Consider the following 19598-nt stretch of genomic DNA (forward strand, 5'->3'; position numbering starts at 1 on the left):
CATAAACATTGGTCCGTGACCCACATTGGTCCGCGACCCACACGTTAAAAAAAAACGTAAACAGTGCTCTATGCCAGGGGTCTTCAACAGGGGGTCCGGGACCCCTAGGGGGTCCTCAGAGTTACTACAGGGGGTCCGCCAAATCTTTGTGTGATTATGTTTTTTTTTTTACATTAACCACTTGAACCCTAGCATCCCTTTTCTGCGGAGAACTTTAGCCAAAAATAGCCGATCTACAATAGCCGATCACAACGCCTCGCACTGCGAGGCGTTGTGAGCTTTGGCAAAGAGTTATAGGTGTAGAGGGGAAAAAGAGCAGCAAAAGTTGAGCTGAAACACAATTTTATACAATATAGAGGGGGTCCCCGCTTCATCTCTCTCTCAACTAGGGGGTCCTTGGCCTGAAAACGTTGAAGACCCCTGCTCTATGCGATGCGTTTGGCGTTGGGTGGGGGCAGGGGGGGTCCAGACAGCCTCTCTGGAATGCTTTCGTAGATGCTGCTTCCTGGGTCCGAGGTCAAAGGTCGCTGTGGCAGCGCTGGATGGAGACCTCGGTGCTGCGGGGATGGTGATGGAGACACATCATCTGATACCTGATACAAGATTAAACATAAGACACAGAGAATCAGCAAGGAACAACATATCCCACAATGCTGTGCTCTATTCTACTGAAAGGATAGCAGATCAACAATTTTGTATTTAAAAAAAAAATATATATAAATCAATTAGTCTGCGTGACCACGTAAGCCCTATTTCATGCTGTATTATTTTATACAATCCATCGGCTATTTTTGCTATTTTTTGAAAATCTATTATTTTTTAAAAACGGATTATTTTATTGATTAAATCGATTTACCCCTACATGGGATACATTGTTTTATTTTATTTGCATTGTCTTACAGCTGCACTATGTAACTTTTCTCTTCTATCCCGGAATTGAACCCAGTTTCCTGTACAAGGGCTGAAATGTTTACCATTGAGCTAATAGAGCCTGACTGCTTGCTCAGGGGATACATTGAATCTTGACCATCATGTCGAAATTCATGTCAGATCCTGTGTCTAGGTGAGACGTGACCTTTGACACAACCTAAATGTCTCACTAGAAGAGCAGGGAGACACAATACAACCACAACAATTGTATAAGTTATATTGTATTACACGGCTTGGTTGAATGCTTGATTCTGATTGGTCAATCGCTGAATTCAGTGTTGTGTTATTTCTAGATAATGACAGCTGAGCTCAATAACAGGCCGCTGTCTAATCAATGGCACCTGCTCATATCAACCTGTGCTGCTTGATGTTATGCTGTATCCAACATGACAGCCATGTAAACAAACACACCATGTCATTTACAACTAAACGTTGCTCTCAAGAATGTTTTTGAAAACATTTGAAGCGAGAAATAGACAATGCAATAACCGAAAATGTATTCTATTTGATCCACTACACTTCCTTGTATTCCGAGGCGACCGTGTCCGCCCAGCGCAACACTTATGGAATACTTTCATTGCCGTAAGCAAGGAAATACTTTGTTTTGATATACTTCGTTTTGAATACGCGGGATAATGTATGGGTAGCTGGTCGTTATTGAAAAATAAATCCCTTCAGGATGATTATGCACCTCTGCGTCGGTGCATAATCACAGGATTTATTTTTCAATAATGACCAGCTACCTTTACATTTTCCCTTGCTTAACATACTCTACCATACAGATTGGACAAAATTACAATTAATTTATTTAAAATAAAGTTACACAGTGCACTTTAAAGGGTATATAACCTACCCTACAGTATCCACCTGTTTCCTAGGCTTTTCACTGTGTTCCACTTCATCACTTCCTGTCTTTTGATCCAATGACATCCAATGAAACCGGTCAGATGACTAATAGTCTCGCGTCACCAGACAACTATTCCACAATCTCTGAATGCTAAAATAGAGTCTGGGACTACACTTCCCGAAAGCTGTGTAACGGAAGTTGTTCAGACCGGAAAGACATTCGACCAATCACGACGCGGTGCCCGCGGACCTGTAGTCCTAGTGGAAACAGAACCGAGGCGGAAGCATAGTCATAGGAGCGGTAGATTCATGTTATTTGTGCGAGGATTGTTTATCACAGAAAACTGAGAAAGGTATCATGGAATTAATGCCGAAAAAACTGTGAAAGAAGACACTAGTAGACATAAACGATGTTTATGAGATTCGTTGATTCCAGTCGGACGCTGCACAATGCTGAAACGGACGTGGGTAGGGGAGGGGCATCCGCTTTCCACTTACACATGATCAGAGCTTCCGAGTCCCAGACTGTATGTCGGAAACATTTGTAAATTGTGGGAGGCAACAGTCTGGTGACGCGAGACTAGATGACTAATGATATCCAATGAAATCCGACAGGAAGTGGAAAACACACAGCCAAGAAACAGGTGGATAGAAACCCCACTTTAAAAAATAGAAAATAATCAAAACTAAACAGAAATTGAAAATAAAAAGTAAAACAAAAACTATAATCTCCTTATAAGCTCCATGATACCTCAGCAGTGCTTGCATGCAGTGCAGGAGGACAGGTGCTGCCTCTAGCGGGTGGAGGTCTGAAGGGCAGACTGGGAGGAGCCACTCTGCCTGATGAGGTCAGACTGGGAGGAGCCACTCTGCCTGATGAGGGCAGACTGGGCGGAGCCACTCTGCCTGCTGAGGGCAGACTGGGAGGAGCCACTCTGCCCGATGAGGTCAGACTGGGAGGAGCCACTCTGCCCGATGAGGTCAGACTGGGCGGAGCCACTCTGCTTGATGAAGGCAGACTGGGTGGAGCCACTCTGCCTGATGATGATGATGATGATGATGAGGAGAGCAACGGAACACCTCTGATGTTCACCTCTGAGTACTCATGATGCTGCTGGGACGCTGCTGAGGACAGAGAAACAGAGAGAGATACCGACTGGTCAGGAGAGGGAACTGTCTGGAAGCTGCATGGCAGGGTATTTTTCTCCTCTGCACCAAACCTTTTTTTAAATATATATATCATTTTTATCCCACAATTTTGTAACCCTTTTATCACCCAGTGCCAATTGCCTAAGCTTATAATCCTGGGAGCTAGTCTCCCTCTGCCAGCCTGGGGAGAGCCCAGAACTGAGCTCATGCCTCCTTCAATGCATGAGGAGTGAGCAGGCCACTTCTTGTCACCTGACAGGGGGGAGTTTCCCCGGTAGGACGTAGCGCGTGGAAGGATCACGTTATTCCAACCAGTTCCTTTCCCCTCCATCAGGCGCCCCGGCTGACCAGGGGGAGGCAGTATAGAGACCAGGATTACTGCATGTTTTTGTGAGGGTACCTACCCGCTAGGAGACACGGGGAGAACATGCAAACTCCACACAGAGTGGGCGCCCTTTCGCCAACCCCACCTAGGGTATGGGCACTGATGACGCAGAGGAGAGGACACGCCCCCAGCGCCCACAACGTCTCCGGTGGGAATCGAACCCAGGACCTTCTAGCTGTGAGGCAACAGCACTACCGACAGTGTCACCGTGCCCCTGCACCAAACCTCGAAAACCAAGCCGAAAATAGACAAACTACAAGCTCACAACGCCTTGTGAGCTTGTTGATCTGCTATTTTTGGTTACAGTTCATAATAGAGATGCTAGGGTTCAAGTGGTTAATGTAAAACAAAAGTTCCTATCACACACATTTTTGGCGGCCCCCCTGTAGTAGCCTAACTATGAGGACCCCCTAGGGGCCCCGGACCAGTGGTGTGTTCTACCGTTATACGCTGTATACGGCGTACACAGTCCAGATTTTTTGGGAAGAAGCGTATACAGTCTAATAACCATTTCATCCATTGAAAACGCGAGAGCGTATACCCACGACCACGCGCACCATATCGTATCGTATACCCTCCGGAAAAACCTAACACGCCACTTCCCCGGACCCCCTGCTGAAGACCCCTATGTATGGAGACAGTGAGAGAGGCACAACGGTATTGACGGTATAGTTCCATTTTGTTGAAAAATAACAAAAATATATATATTTTATCGACTTCAAAATCTCAAAATCGGTCAGGTGGTGGTCACCAAATTTTTTTTTAGATCATTAAATGAGATTCTGGTATGAAAAAGAGTGAGAAAGACTGTATTATGGCATATCATTTCTGGACACTGTTTGGGGACCAAAATGGATCCTTACAGGTCTGTAAACTCTGTACAAATGGAACCAAATGGACCGTAAGGGTGAACACTCTCAGAGTTATATGGATCCTTGAAATTAAAATGTTTGAGAACCACTGTATTATAGCAGATTGGTTAATTGATGGATTGATTGATCTTATTCATTTATTTATTCATTTTCATATCGGTGCTTGTTGTAGGCCTGTCTGTCGTTTGCCTAGAGATGTTTGTATGTTCATGGACAAAATGGGGGGGGGGGGGGGGGGGGGGCTTTTTTATTAATATAATATAATATAATATAATATAATATAATATAATATAATATAATATAATATAATATAATATAATATAATATAAGGAGCGGTAATGCGCCTCCCGGCCTCAGGGTGTCACTGCTGCGTGGGAAAACTACGTCTGTTTTTGTTGTTATTTTGTTTTTTCTTACAAACCGGTTTTTACCTTTGACCCTGTCGTTGACAGGGTTGCCATGTCCGCTTATTATAAGCGACTTGTAATTTGTAAATATTGGTAGTTGCGGATTGGGCTTTTTTCCTAATGTTTAAACCAGTGTTTCATTTTCTTAGCTTGTAGATCGGCTATTTTCAAATAGCCGATGTCTACATCAGTGGTTATCAAAGTGGGGTCGTCCGGGTAGGGTTCCAGGGGGGTCCCCAACAAAAGCAGTTAATATAGCATCACAATCATGTTAACCACTTTATCCATTTATATGTTGGGTATACAAACATAGCAGATCTACAAGCTCACAGCTTGTACATTCTCTATACAATCAATCACATCTGCTATTTTTTAATTTTTGAAGAAAAACAAAATAAGTATTGGAACATTTTGAATAATTTTGATATTTTTAAACACATTTTCACTTCTGGGGTCCCTGACACAAAACATTTTCAGTTAGGGGTCCGCAGCCAATAGGTCACATATCAATTTGGGGCTCGTTTGAGAACTTTATGTTTAAAAGGGCGAAGGGCTCGCTTCTTTTTGGGCTTGTTTCCATAGACCCGGTTGCTTTGCTTGCTTCTCTCGCAAAACCTGGCAACGCTGGTCGCTGACGCTTCGTGTGTCGTGTCGTGTCGCCCACCAATCATCATCACATGAAAAAAAGTGTCGCTCAGCCGCCCCGGAGAGAAGAGCAGCGACACAGACTCAACAACATGGAGGAGAAGCTCATCTCCACAGTGTGCGACTTCCCGGAGCTCTACAACGTCAACCTCAAGTCCTACAACGACCTGCGGGCCAAGAGCAACGCGTGGCGCAGCGTGGCCAAGGCGACGGGCATGCCGGGTACTGTCTGTAGGCGATACACTACAGGGGTTTAGAGTGTCGTTCACAACGCAAGCGACGCCCCCGCGGCCGTGTCGCTTGCCGAAAATTGATGGAAAAGCAGGCAGCGATCGCCTCCAAAGCGACGCGACGCGTCGCGATGGCAAGATTTTAAATCGCTGTGTGCTTCGTACGTACGACGGGGGTCGCTCGCTGGGGGGGGGGGGAGTAGATCTATAAGCTCACACACAACGTGTCGCTGTGAGCTTGTAGATCGGCTATTTATTATTATTATTATTTTTATTAGCCGATTAAAAAATCTACGGATTTTTTTTTCATTAGCCGATAAAAAAAGAAATTAGCCGATCTACAAGCTCACAACACCTTGTGAGCTTGTAGATCGGCTATATATTATTTTTATTATTATTATTATTATTATTATTATTATTATTGTTATTTTATTAGCCGATTAAAAAATCTAAGACAATTTTTTATTAGCTGATAAAAAAGGAAATAGCCGATCTACAAGCTCACAGCACGAGGCGTTGTGAGCTTGTAGATCGGCTATTTTTTTCCCCCAGCGAGCAACACACCTTTGTGAGCTTTGTTCTCTGTGCTTTAAGAAAACCCAGTTTGAGTGATTATTACTATATCATCTTAAAGTGATTGTTTTCATTGTCGTTTAAAATAATTGTAGGTTATAATATAAGTGTAATAATAATAATAAGCTAATAAGCTACAGCACCCAGGAGAAAGCATCCATCACAAACTCATCACAAAAAAAGAAAAAACCTCCGACATCTAAAGTTCATGGTAAATTTTTTGTACCAAATTAACCGAATGAACCACATTAAAGTAACTAAAAAAAAAACCAAAAGGTAACAAACCCGGGAAAAAAACGGTACATAGAATTCAGAGAGACAGTGTAGCGTCTTAAAGGGATAGTTCACCCATCGATTAGTCAACCCATGGAGACCTGAATTCATGGATATTTTTTAGTTTTTGTCGCATTCCTAAGCCAATCATTTGCTGACCAGCTAGACTCTTTGTGTCTCCTACCGGAACCGCTGCGGGTCATCACGTTATTGACTTAGGAATGTGACAAAAAAAAAAATAATGAATGAATGAATTCAAATCTCCATGGGGTAACTATTAATCGATAGAAAAAAACTATCCCTTTAAGGAACTAGGATCGCGGGTAAACCAAGAATCTGGCATCAGTCTAAACATATGCTATCAAAATCTGTACATTGAAACTATAGGATACCAGGCAGGTAAACAATGAACCTAGCTTCTGTTTAAATACTGCTATCTAAATAGCATTACATCGTGTTCAAGAAAACAAGTAACAAAGACATGAGATATGTCTGCATGGTAGCCATATCTTGGCCAATCATTAGCATCACTCTCATGACTCTTAACATTTTAACCCATTAAAACCAGTAAAGCATCTGTGTCATTTTATACTTTGGCTATTCAAAAATAGCAGATATACAAGCTCATAGCGTATCATTATGAGCTTGTAGATCTGCTATTTTTGAAAAATCGTGAATATTTGTGCAAATCTTTCAATATATACATTTTTTAAAACTAAAATCTTTGCCTCTGGGAGGTCCCTGGAACAACATATTTTGAGATGCAGGTCGGCGGACAAGTCAGAAAACTGTTAAGATTTCGAAGAATCGGCCTCAGGTCGATTCTATCAGGGTCGATTCTAACCCATTAAGACCTGAGGCCGATTCTACAAATGTCTTACAGACAAATCCTAATAGTTTTCTGAAAAATGTATGTTGCTATATCAGTGGTGCTCAAACCTTTTCATGTGAAGGCCCCCCAAAATGATATGTATTTGGCCACGGACCCCCCCCCATCTCAAAAATATTTTGTTCCAGGGACCCCCAGAAGCAAATTTGAGTAAAAAATATATGTATTATATATATATATACACACACACACACACACACACACACACACACACACACACACACACACACACACACACACACACACACACACATATACAAGCTCATAGCACGGCACAAAGTGACTCTGAGCTTGTATTTCTGCAAATGTTTTAATAGCCAAAGTATAAAATAATAGTTTAAGTTCAAATCTAAAATGACACTGTGTAATTTTAGACACATTAATGGATTAATGTCTTTGTCTTTGCAGAAGACAAGTGCAAGAAGAAGTGGAAGAACTTGCGAGACACGTACAGGAGAGAGGTCAAGCGCACCGGGGCCAACGGAGGCCCCAACAAATGGAAACACAGCTCCTTGCTGAGTTTCCTGGACCCTTTCATGAAGGCAAGGATAATAACTATCAGCATTCATATGCTGGGGGGGGGGGGGGCACACCACCAAAAACCACCACCAAAAATAGCCTATCTACAAGCTCACAAGCTGTGAGCTTGTAGATAGGCTATTTTTGGCAATGACTTGGTGTACACGTGGAAAAAAAGGGGGGTCTAAGTACAGAGCTACAGGTTAGTCTAGAGCAGTGATTCTCAACCGTTTCAGGTCACGACCCCCTCAAATAATCCTATTTGAACTGGGGACCCCCCATCCTGACAAGCACTTAGAATTGTAGGAGTCGAGGCATTACATTTTGTTTCACTCTGTCTTATATATTATTTGACAATTTGGCCAATGTTTGTCTGACCAGTTTTTATAGTATAGTTTGTTAATTCCTTTTTTTTAGGTATTAAAACGTTCTTAAAAGTCCGTAAATTGTCACTTCACTGTCATCTGGGGACCCCCCCCCCTGGGGGTCCCGACCCACAGGTTGAGAACCACTGTCTAAAAGGTCAATATAATATCTGATATAATGCAGTGATGTTGTTAGGTTTTCAATGAAGTGCGTCCCGGGACTCACTGGTGGTCATTTGAATGAGTCCCACTAATCTTAGATTAGATGTTGGCCTATTTGACTGTGCAGAAGCATAATTGCCTTCATGCCTATAACATTAGCCTTGTTCCCAGCCTTACTCATCTGCGAAGACAAAAGCCTGATCACGACCTAAAACAGAGTGTCTATAGACAAATCCACAGACGCGCTGCCTGTAGGCGCTACTAGGCGGCCATTGCTGCGGTCTCGCGTCCGCGGAGCGTTGACCGCAGCAATGGCTGCGCGCAGGGCAGCGCTCCGTGGATTCGTGTATAGGGGAGGGCCTTCTGCCGTACGTATTTCCCCCGGAAACTATCTTTTTCGACCAATCACAACACTCATTTCATTCACAGAGAATATTAACAGATTTGTAAAGCGTCAACGTCATTTCCTTGGGCGGTACTCCCGCCCAATTCCGGCACTTCCGTTTAGACACTCAACCGGCTAGGTCTTGTCCAGCGTGCTATAACATTAACGAGCGTCAACGAGCGCCAGCTGGACACACACACACACACACACACACACCTGCCCTCTGCAGTGCTCTAATAGGGCTCTATTCACAGCAGCCATATTGTGAAGACATTCACAGGTGTTACCAATGATACTAATGAAGGCTCTGTTCCATTTAGTCTAGCACAGTGGTTTCCACGACCCCTAACTCTGAGAGTGTACAAGTGGAACCAAATGGACCCGTAACACACCCGTAAGGGGCCATTCGGAAGCCCATGAGGGTCCCTGGACCCCAACTGTAGACCCACTGGTGTTTCCAGTGGGCCAACATGCACAATATCAGCACCCTGACTCTGTTTGACCAGAATGGAACAGAGCCTTCATTAGTATCATTGGTAACACCTGTGAATGTCTTCACAATATGGCTGCTGTGCATAGAGCTTATTTGAAAGTATATTAGAGACAATATACTTTGTGCACCACTGGCAGTGAGCTGTGCGTTTGCTGTTCCTTCCTGTGAAGGAGCTGGCCAGCGGTGGTTCCATGGAGGAGGGCTTCCCCCCACACTGCTCCCCCGTCTCGCCACAGTCAGGCTCCGACCAGGAGCAGACCCCCCCGCTCCTGCAGGCCGCTCCCAATGCCGCCCCCCGCAGGACACTCAGGAAGTACGTCTGATTGCAATTGTTGCGTATTTTGCATGATCTCAATTATTTAAATGGTCGGTCTACAATCTACAAGATCACAATGATCTGCAACGTGTTGTGAGCTTAATGATCGTCTATTTCTGCAATCTCTTTATGTTTTTGAAAGTATCAAATTATTAAATAGCAAAAGTACATTATGATTTTTTATATTTTTGGTACCGGTCATTGTCAATTATTACTTTTTTTTATATTTAAAGGTGGTGAAAGTGATGTTTTGGAAAATGTATTTTCTGTTTACTAAAGAGCTGGAGAGACAGGGAGACCCCTGTTACTCAAAGCTTTATTTCACTTTGGAAGTGTTTTAAAGTGTAATGCCTGTTTAAACTGTATAGCAAATGATTACTACGCAATATAGAGCCTTAACATTTTAACAACACTTACACTACCTTACAGTTAGTATTTGTCATATCTGACCTTTGTAAAAAGTCAACCAGAAATGTAATTTAAATATCTATGTAATGTTCCAATGTTCAATGCAAAAACAACATAATTAAATCATTATTTGTATGACAATTAACAGTCAACTACAATGTCCCGATGGCTCACCACCAATGGTGTAAAGTAACTAAGTACATTTACTCAAGCACTGTGCTTAAGTACAAGTTGGAGGTATTTTTTACTATACTGGAGTATCTCCAATTGTCAATACTTTTACTTCTACTCCACTACATCTCAGAGGCAAATATTATACTCGACTACAATTATTTGAAAACTTTAGTTACTAGTTACGTTGCAGATATAAATTATAAAACATACATTAACCACTTCAGCCCTATTTTATACCTAGGCTATTTGAAAATAGCCGATCTACAAGATCGCGACGCGTTGTGAGCTTGTAGATCTGCTATTTTCAAACAATTTAGTACTTTTACTTTTGGTACTTCAAGTATATTTTGATGCCAATACTTTTGTACTTTTACTCAAGTAACATTTTCAACACAGGCCTTTTACTTGTAACAGAGTATCTTTATATTGTGGTATTGCTACTTTTACTTAAGTCAAATATCTGAGTACGTCTTCCACCACTGCTCTTCCACCAGGAAGGCGGAGCGAGGGGAGCGAGGGGGCGGGTCCAACTCGGACGAGTGGTTCGAGGAGTACGTCATGTCGGTGTTGAACAAACAGCCCGACCCGGAGGAGTCCTTCCTGCTCAGCCTGGCGCCCATGCTGAAGGCCCTGCCCCCCGAAAAGAGAAGCCTGGCCAAGATCGAACTGTTGACCGTCCTGCACAAGCTACAGTTCACCCCGGAAACCAACGCTTGAGCTGTTCAAGGAAGTATTCCACTCCGGGGAAGAAAAAGAAGAAGACTTTTGTTTCTGTGAAATACGTGACTCCGTGAAGCTTTGGATTCATGGGGAATTCAGATGTTAAAGGGATATTTCACTTTCAAAATAAATGTGGGTCATTGTATAGTCTACTCAGGCTTTTGTGAGCCCCCCAGACAGTTTTTAAGTTGCCTGATTCAGTATTTAGATATTTGATATTCATTTTATCAGACAAGCCCCCTTCCTATACACGAATCCACGGAGCGCTGCCCTGTAGGTGGCGCCGCCATTGCTGCGGTGTCAGACTCGATCAGCTGCTGCTGCGCGGTGTCAGTCAGCTGCAGTCACTTGACTGCTCACGTTACTCTTTTACCTGCTTTTTACTAACTTTTACTAACACTAACTTTACAAAGATGTACAGAAAATCGGGATGAACCTGTGTAGTTTATGGCTGCTCCAACAGCCAAGCAGGTAAAGAGTAACGTGAACAGACGGACAGAACCGCAGCAGCAGCTGACTGAGTTTGACACCGCAGCAATGGCGGCGCCACCTACAGGGCAGCGCTCCGTGGATTCGTGTATACAAACCCATTATAACATGTTAAAAACTCAATTTTTAACATGTTAGATTCATCAAAAACACCCGTCCTTGGTTCTGGTGACTCTTCCTGCCCTCCTAATACGTGAGGGGGGCGTGTTTTTTTCGATTACTTTTTCATTTATTTTATTAATTATTTTGAATGTATTTAATTTTAATTAGAAGGACAATATCTGTCACCAGAACCAAGGAAGGGTGTTTCCGATGAATCTAACATGGTTGAAATGGAGTTTGAAGTTACAATGGGTTTTTATAGGAAGGGGGCGTGTCTGATAAAATGAATATCAAATATCTAAATACTGAATCAAGCAACTTAAAAACTGTGCGGGGTAATCCCAAAAGCCTGAGTAGACGATAAAATTACTTATTAAGTTAAATATCCCTTTAAAGGTGCAGTCACACCGAACTTTGATTCTGCCTATGAGGGCGGATTCAGCCAATGCTTTTCAATGGAAACGGATCGGTTTGTTGCCATTCGAGGATTTCCGAAAAAAAAAAAACCCTCCGTTGCCATAGAGCACCGAAGTCCTGACGTCACTACCACTAGAGGGCGCTGTCCCCCTGGGTTGTGGCTTTATTGTTTTGTATTGAAATCCCCATTGGGGAATTTTAGATCGTCTCATATAAGAACTGTGTTCAAAAAATAAACACACCACCCCGGCGATTTTACTCATGTGGATATGAAGCATCGGCTGAAGGGAGAAATGTACACATTTACCCAAAGAGTAACACATTAAACGCTAGAAACGAGTCAAACGACCCAAAGACTACATTTCCGCATGAACGCGGCTGCTGTAGGGACAGTGATTTCAGACCCCAGATGTGTAGTTCCGGACTTTTAAGGCAGAATTAATTCAATTCTCTCTAGAAACAGGCTGTATCAAAGTGTTTTCCACTTCCTGTCGATTTGATCCAATGAAATCCAATGAAACTGGTCAGATGACCAATGATATCCAATGAAATCCACAGGAAGTGGAAAACACACAGCCTAGGAAACGGGTGAATAGAAAAGCATTGACAGAATCCGCTGCACAGGCAGAATCAAAGTTCAGTGTGACTGTACCCTAAGGGCGCGCTCCCACTAAAACATGGTCGGCTAGCGTTAAACGCAGGTTGTTCGTGGCCACAGTTTTTTGCAGCCAGCGGATTCTAAAAAACGTGAGTGACGCGCCTGTCACTCACTTTCAGGACCCTCCCCGTAGCCCGCACCGCCTGCTGCCTTGAGCACCATGTTGCTTCCTGAGTCTTGGGACGGTCCGCCTTCGACTCACCCGATTGGGCAGAGGGGGAAAATCAGCTCCTGCCTCCAGCAAGTCGTGTAGAGCGGATAAACGCACGGTCTGTGCGACAGGCGGAAAGATCCGCCCTTGCGTGAATCCACGCATTTACATTGACAAAGCATTGGCAGATTCTGCCCCAGAGGTAAAATAAAAGTGCGGTGGGAGCGCGCACTAAAGGAGTATTTCACCCCTAAAATGGCTTTGTTTCGATCAAATACTCGCTCTGTGAAGCTTTGATTTCGTGTGGGAATTTAGATGTTAAAGGAGTATTTCACCCCTAAAATGACTGGTTTCCCCTATCAAATACTCCGTGAAGGTTTGAATTCATGGGGATTTTTTTGTTTTTGTCACACGCCTTTACGGTGATGGTTCTCAAACTATTTTAATTTCAAGGGTCCCCTATAACTCTAAGAGTGTACAAATGGAACCAAATGGACCGTGAGGGTCCATTTGTAGCCTCTCAGAGTTACATACCTGTAAAGGTTTGAGATGTTTGTTGTAAAGCCAGAGATATCAGTTGGATTGTTATATCTGTGAATATTTGACTTTTTTTGACGATAATTTTGGTATGAACAATATTGCATTCGATGTGTCCTGATTTTCAGCCACTTTAAACCTGATTTTGGTCAAGTCATCATAGGTGAAAATCTCCCAAAAAAAGAAAATTGTTGTGAGCTTGAATTTCCTATTTTTAGAAGCCTTTAATCAAATGTAAGTTTCTCAAAATGACTGGAATTGATTCTGTACTTTTAGACAAACTATAATGGTGTGGTCAAGGAATGAACTGTTAACCGTCCTGCACAAACTGCAGTTCATCTCTGAACCCAACGTTTGAGCTATTAAAGTAGTATTTCACCCTTAAAATGACGTTTTCCGCGAAAATAATCCTAAAACAAAGAAAAGACTTGATTAATTGAAGTTAATTAATCCAGGATTACACAACAGGAAATCCTACATATCAAAAATCTGTTCATAAACTCCAGAGTGTAATCAAAGTGTCGGGTATCCAGTCGTATCTTAATTGAATTAAAAACACAGCTTATTCGCGGAATATGTATTGTTTCAAATACTTCTCATTAACAAATGACGCAGACGCCTGGGCGCACGTGTACTGAGCTCGTGTTCATGCGGGTTCCTCTCGACACGTGCATGACACGCTTGCACCGGAAGTGAATACAAAAAGTAACATTTTCAGAGAGCTGTGTTCGAGTCAATAAATTGATTTGTAAATGGATGCAGCAAAAAATATCTGTGTATTCAAGGGTTCACGGGACGAGTAATTGATAGGGAACCCCCTTGAAAACGAGATGGTTCATCTCAAGGGGTTATTCCCAATAAAATAATTTCAGACAGAAATAAGGAAAGAAAAGTAGTTTTGGTGGTGAACTATTCCTTTAACCGTACGGCACAAAGTCCAGTTAACCTCTGACCCCAGAGTTTGAGGTGTCACACACAGCACTGTATTAGCCATGGGGCCGCCGGGGCTGTGGCCCAGTGTCCCTTGGCTCTCAGGGGCCCTTCGGGGGAACTGGGCCACGCGGCCATCGACAATGTACTAAAATGAAATGTATAGGTTAATCAAATATCAAATGTGTGGGCCCCTCCGCTGTATTTACAGCAGTTATTCTCGCTGGGTTTGAGGCGCTGCCAAGGGCTCCTGGGGCCCTTCCATATATGATGGAATATGATTAAGGATTTTTTTCCCCCCCAATGCCGGCCCAGGGGCCCGTGCGGGGGTTAATCCATCCCTGGTGACACACATTTCCTGTGTCGGTAATTTACAGAGCCCAGCCGATGCCACACTTCTGGGTCCGATGGTGATTTTATTTATTCGATTTTTTCTTATTTTTTCTTATTCTCTGAGACCTACTCTGTAAACGCCTCAGTGTATACCTTGAGATACAGCGTCCTAGACCAGTGGTTCTCAAACTTTTCAGGCTGTGACCTCCCAAAATAATCATATTTGAACCGGGGACCCCCCAACCTGACAAGCACTTTGAATTGTAGGAGTTGAGGCATTACATTTAGTTTGACTCAGTTCCCACAGATAAATATTGTGAAAATAGCCGATCTACAAGCTCACAACGCCTCGCAACGCAATGCATTGTGAGCTTGTAGATTGGCTATTTTCAAAATGTTTGCCTCTTATATTATTTGACAATTTGGTCAATGTTTGACCAGTTTTTATAGTATAGTTTGTTAATTATTTTTGATGCAGTAATGGAAATGTTTTTTTAAAGGTCTTAAAAGTCCTTAAATTGTCACTTTACTTGTAATCTGGGGACCCCCCAAAATCTTGTGGGGACCCGACCCACAGGTCCTAGACCATCGAATACCAATGTTTTGTCCCGTATTTCCGAAACAATTAGAACACATCAGCTGCATTATTGCCGACACCGAAGTCGTCCAAAAACGCAAACAATGACTGATAACATTTATATCGGTCGGTCTCGACTGAATTGTCAGTCAGACGTTTAGTGTTTAGCCACCATGGACAATACTGGTGAGCTGTGTTATATGGACAATGAACACACAAATGGACGCTTACCAAAGCTCACTGCAAACAGAAAAGAAGACAGTTCTTTACAATTTGTACATATCATTTTTTTCTGGCTGCTCCTTATGTTTAGTGTGGATTCTTTTCTCATGTATATTTTCAGTTTGTGCAAGGTGCAGAGTAACTTCCTTCCAGTTTCTTACAATGACAAATAAGGGAAGTGAATTGAGTGTAATGGTTAAACGTGTTTACATTTTGGTAAAAATACTAAACGGGTATCTTTCCAAATAAAAACTCTGCCATGTTTGAAACATTGTTCGCTTCAACTCTATTCTGGTGATACATTATATTATATATGTGTTACATGTATTAGTCCTGGGGGTCCACACATTATGTTGGGTAAACAAACCAACATACAGTATAAGTGTATACAGGGTATCTGCACATTTTTTAATAGCCAAAGAAATCTTAAAATGACACACAGGTTCGTTCCCGGTCTTAATGGATTAATGTTGCTCTGGAAAGGGAAGTCTGGAGCTCTGTGTTGGAACTGTTACCCCTGCGACCCGACTCCGGATAAGCGGTAGAAGATGGATGGATGGATGGATACGTCAGTACTTACGGGTGTTTGCGTGTACGTCCGTCCACCGGCCCATAGCGTAGAAGCCAATCTGTCCGGCGCTGCCCTGATCTCTGACGGCTAGAAGAGGGGTTTCCTCATAGGTATGCGGGGGCTCCATGGTCCAACATGAGCCAGGCTCTCCGCTGGCTCCATGGCCTCCTGGTCTCTGCAGGAGGTCACAACCCTCCGTTTGAGGTTCTGACATCACATCCTGTCGGCAGTGGGGGGAAAGTAACTTAGTGCATTTACTCAAGTATATTGACTATATATTGACTAAATTTGTTTTTTCTTTACATTTTTTATCCCACAAGTTTTTTTAACCCATTTTTTCACCCAGTGCCAATTGTCTAAGTAATCCTGGGCGCCGCACTCCCTCTGCCAGTCTAGGGAGAGCTTAGAGCACTGCATGTTTTTGTGAGGGGGACACGGGGAGAACAAACTCCACACAGAGAGGCCCTTTCACCAACCCCACCTAGGGTATGGGCACTGATGACGCGGAGGAGAGAACACGCCCCCAGTGCCCACAGCATCCTGGCGGGAATCGAACCCAGGACCTTCTAGCTGTGAGGAGACATCGCTACCAACTGCACCGACCTAAGTACTACTACTCATGTAAAATTATGAATACAGGCCTTTGTTTCAGAGTCTACATGGTGGTATTTTCGACTTTATTACTCAAGTAAAATAAATAGCAGTACTTGTTGGGGCACTGGCTGGCGGGCCACATTGACATAGGGGGAGGTGTCATCAGGCCGGGTGCGAGGAGGTTTGTTGACCCGGGCATATTCAGCATCTGCTCCACAACCCCTGTCTGATGCCTCTGATGGACCATGGTTTACTGGAATCACCTCCTGGGAATGATAACAATAATAATAATAATAATAATAATAATAATAATAATAATAATAATAAATAAAATGAAATGAGATGAAATTAAATGAAAATATAGCTGCAAGCAGCAATTAGCGGTTTCGAGAATAATGGCAGACTGGCAGACTGTGACAAGAGTGGCAGACTGGCAGACTGGCAGACTTTGACAGAGTGGCAGACTGGCAGACTGGCAGACTGGCAGACTGGCAGACTGGCAGACTTTGACAGAGTGGCAGACTGGCAGACTGTGACAGAGTGGCAGACTGGCAGACTGGCAGACTGTGACAGACTGTGGCAGACTGGCAGACAGACAGACTGTGGCAGACTGGCAGACTGGCAGACAGACAGACAGACAGTGACAGAGTGAGAGAGAGAGAGAGAGAGAGAGAGAAAGAGAGAGAGAGAGAGAGAGAGAGAGAGAGAGAGAGAGAGAGAGAGAGAGAGAGAGAGAGAGAGAGAGAGAGAGAGAGCAAAGTGCACATGTCTGAATTAACAGGGTCATGTTTTGCATAATGCAATTTAAATGTAAAATGTGACAAGTCGGGTTTGAGCCGTGGACCTTTGGCACATGAGACTAACACTGTATTGATCAAGCTATTCAATCCACAGCCTTGGTCAGTGAGAAGGGAGAATCCAACAAAACAAAACAAAACAAAAGAGGGAATGAAGTACATCATACATTGAAAACAAGTACTCTCAATAAGCGTTTCATTTAACAATTGCATGTTTATTCATTGATACAGTCATGTTGTGTGTAATGCAATTGAGTTGAGGTCTGCATGAGGTGAGATTTGAACCGGCGACGCTCTGGTATCAAGGCAGATGATTAAGCCATTGGGCCAACAGACCCGAACTGATGAAAAGGGAGTTCACACACATGACACACTTTCACGCAAATTGCTCAGAAATACTGGATTTAAATGTTTTTCAAACTGCTCAAAATTGCAGACAATCTAAGGGCGGAGTTTACTGGTTAACAATTGCACATGCATTCATTGATACAGTCATGTTGTGTGCAATGCAATTATAATGAATTCTACATGACGTGGGATTCGAACCAGGAACCCTGTGGTTTCAAGGCAGATGATTAAGCCATTGGGCCAACAGACCTGTACTAGTGAAAAGGGAGTTCACACACATGACACACTTTCACGCAAATTGCTCAGAAATCCTTGGTTTAAATGTTTTTCAAACTGCTCAATATATTTCGGAATGGAAACTAGTGGAAAATAGTCGATCTACAAGCTCACAACGCGTTGCTATCTAAAAAGGTGTGAGATTGTAGATCGGCTATTTTCACAAGAAAGTATGTCATACATTAAAAAAAACTACTCTCAAAAGCATTTCGTGTTATTGTCTAAACATTGCACTTGTCTGAATTAACAGGGTCATGTTTTGTACAATGCAATTTAAATGTGAACTGTAATAAGTGGGATTCGAACCAGGGACCTTCGGCACATGAGACTCACACTCTACTGGTGGAGCTATCCAATACACAGCCTTAGACAGTGAAAAGGGAGAATCCAACAAAACAAAACAAAAGCGCGAATGAAGTACGTCATACATTGAAAAGAACTACTTTCAAGTATGCATTTCTCGTCATCTTTAACAATTGCACATGTATTCATTGGTATAGTCATGTTGTGTGCAATGCAATTATAATTAAGTCTACCTGAGGTGGGATTCGAACCGGCTACCCTATGGTTTCAAGGCAGATGATTAAGCGATCAAGCTATTGAACCAACACACCTGAACCTGTGAAAAAGGGCCTCAAACATGCATTTGACACAGTTTCATGCAAATTGCTCAGAAATCCTGGATTTAAATGTTTTTCAAACTGCTCAAAATTGCAGACAATCTAAGGGCAGAGCTTACTGGTCAAAGTGATACATGTGTTCCTCATGAGTCAAGGCACATGTGTAAGCAGGTTTAACGGCTGTCGGCCAAACGAGGTATGACTTTTGCCTGTTTAAAGTTTGCATTTTCAAAAAATTGCTATAGCGCCCCCCTTTGACCAATTGGAGTAAGATTGGTTTCAGTGATACTTGGAAGGACCCTCTACAATATTGCAAAGTGTCAAACAAATGTGAGTCTGCATGTATGTGTTAGGGGCAGATGAATAATTTAAAAAAAGCTGCAATTTTCATTGGCTTATAAAAGCTTAACGTTTTCACTTATGGAAAATCCGCTAAGTTACGTTTGTCGGCATTGGTCCAAAGTTCATGTGTATACAGTTTCGTACAGATTGCTCATAAATCCCAGGAGAAGTGATTTTTTTACTGCTTTTTACTGCTTTTCATAGAATTCGAAATGGTGGGAGATCTAAAGGTCAGAGGTCAAAAGTCAAACAGCGAAAGTTGTTAGGCATGAGGAGACGCATGTGTGTATCGAAGTGTCATGGCTGTAGGTCGAACAGGGCATGAGCTGTACCTGTTCAAAGTTGGCATGTTCAATTGAGTGCTACAGCGCCACCCTTTGGCCAATGGTTGTGAGTTTCGGGTTTTCGCCGTTTGGCATAGCCCTCTACCATATTGCCGAATTTCATAAGAAGTGACCAGGCGGTTAGGCCAGAACTGGCAAAAACGGCGGAAGAATAATAATAAATATAGCTGCAAGCAGCAATTAGCGGTTTCGAGAATAATGGCAGACTGGCAGACTGTGACAAGAGTGGCAGACTGGCAGACTGGCAGACTTTGACAGAGTGGCAGACTGGCAGACTGGCAGACTGGCAGACTTTGACAGAGTGGCAGACTGGCAGACTGTGACAGAGTGGCAGACTGGCAGACTGGCAGACTGTGACAGACTGTGGCAGACTGGCAGACTGGCAGACAGACAGACTGTGGCAGACTGGCAGACTGGCAGACAGACAGACAGACAGACAGTGACAGAGTGGCAGACTGGCAGACTGTGACAGACTGGCAGACTGGCAGACTGTGACAGAGTGGCAGACAGACAAACAGACAGACTGTGACAGAGTGGCAGAGTGGCAGA

General features: G+C 43.2%; 2 protein-coding genes across 2 annotated transcripts in view; one reads left to right on the forward strand and one right to left on the reverse strand.

The window, feature by feature from the left end:
- Positions 1 to 304: 304 nt before the first annotated feature.
- Positions 305 to 19598, reverse strand: part of LOC311061406 (uncharacterized protein) — a 105360-nt gene continuing 86066 nt past the window's right edge. Inside the window, exons 9-12 of the mRNA XM_084080028.1 lie at positions 16436 to 16588; positions 15738 to 15948; positions 2528 to 2901; positions 305 to 593 (exon numbers count right to left, since the gene is read on the reverse strand). Of these exons, the coding sequence (XP_083936154.1) occupies positions 426 to 593; positions 2528 to 2901; positions 15738 to 15948; positions 16436 to 16588 (906 nt within the window). The 3' untranslated portion in view covers positions 305 to 425. The remainder of the gene's footprint in view (positions 594 to 2527; positions 2902 to 15737; positions 15949 to 16435; positions 16589 to 19598) is intronic.
- Positions 5277 to 10983, forward strand: LOC311061521 (uncharacterized protein). The gene is made up of 4 exons (XM_084080181.1): positions 5277 to 5456; positions 7608 to 7741; positions 9294 to 9436; positions 10516 to 10983. Exons 1-4 carry the CDS (start codon positions 5327 to 5329, stop codon positions 10736 to 10738), a joined length of 630 nt encoding a protein of 209 aa, XP_083936307.1. The 5' UTR covers positions 5277 to 5326; the 3' UTR covers positions 10739 to 10983.

The sequence above is a fragment of the Gymnoscopelus microlampas genome (genome assembly GCF_963454915.1).
Source record: "Gymnoscopelus microlampas genome assembly, chromosome: 15".
NCBI lineage: Eukaryota > Metazoa > Chordata > Actinopteri > Myctophiformes > Myctophidae > Gymnoscopelus > Gymnoscopelus microlampas.

Coding starts and splice junctions, on each gene's coding strand:
- LOC311061521 (XM_084080181.1), top strand. CDS start 5,327: ATGGAGGAGAAGCTCATCTCCACAGTGTGCGACTTCCCGGAGCTCTAC. Junction 5,457..7,607: donor CAAGGCGACGGGCATGCCGG/GTACTGTCTGTA, acceptor TTGTCTTTGCAG/AAGACAAGTGCAAGAAGAAG. Junction 7,742..9,293: donor TCCTGGACCCTTTCATGAAG/GCAAGGATAATA, acceptor CTTCCTGTGAAG/GAGCTGGCCAGCGGTGGTTC.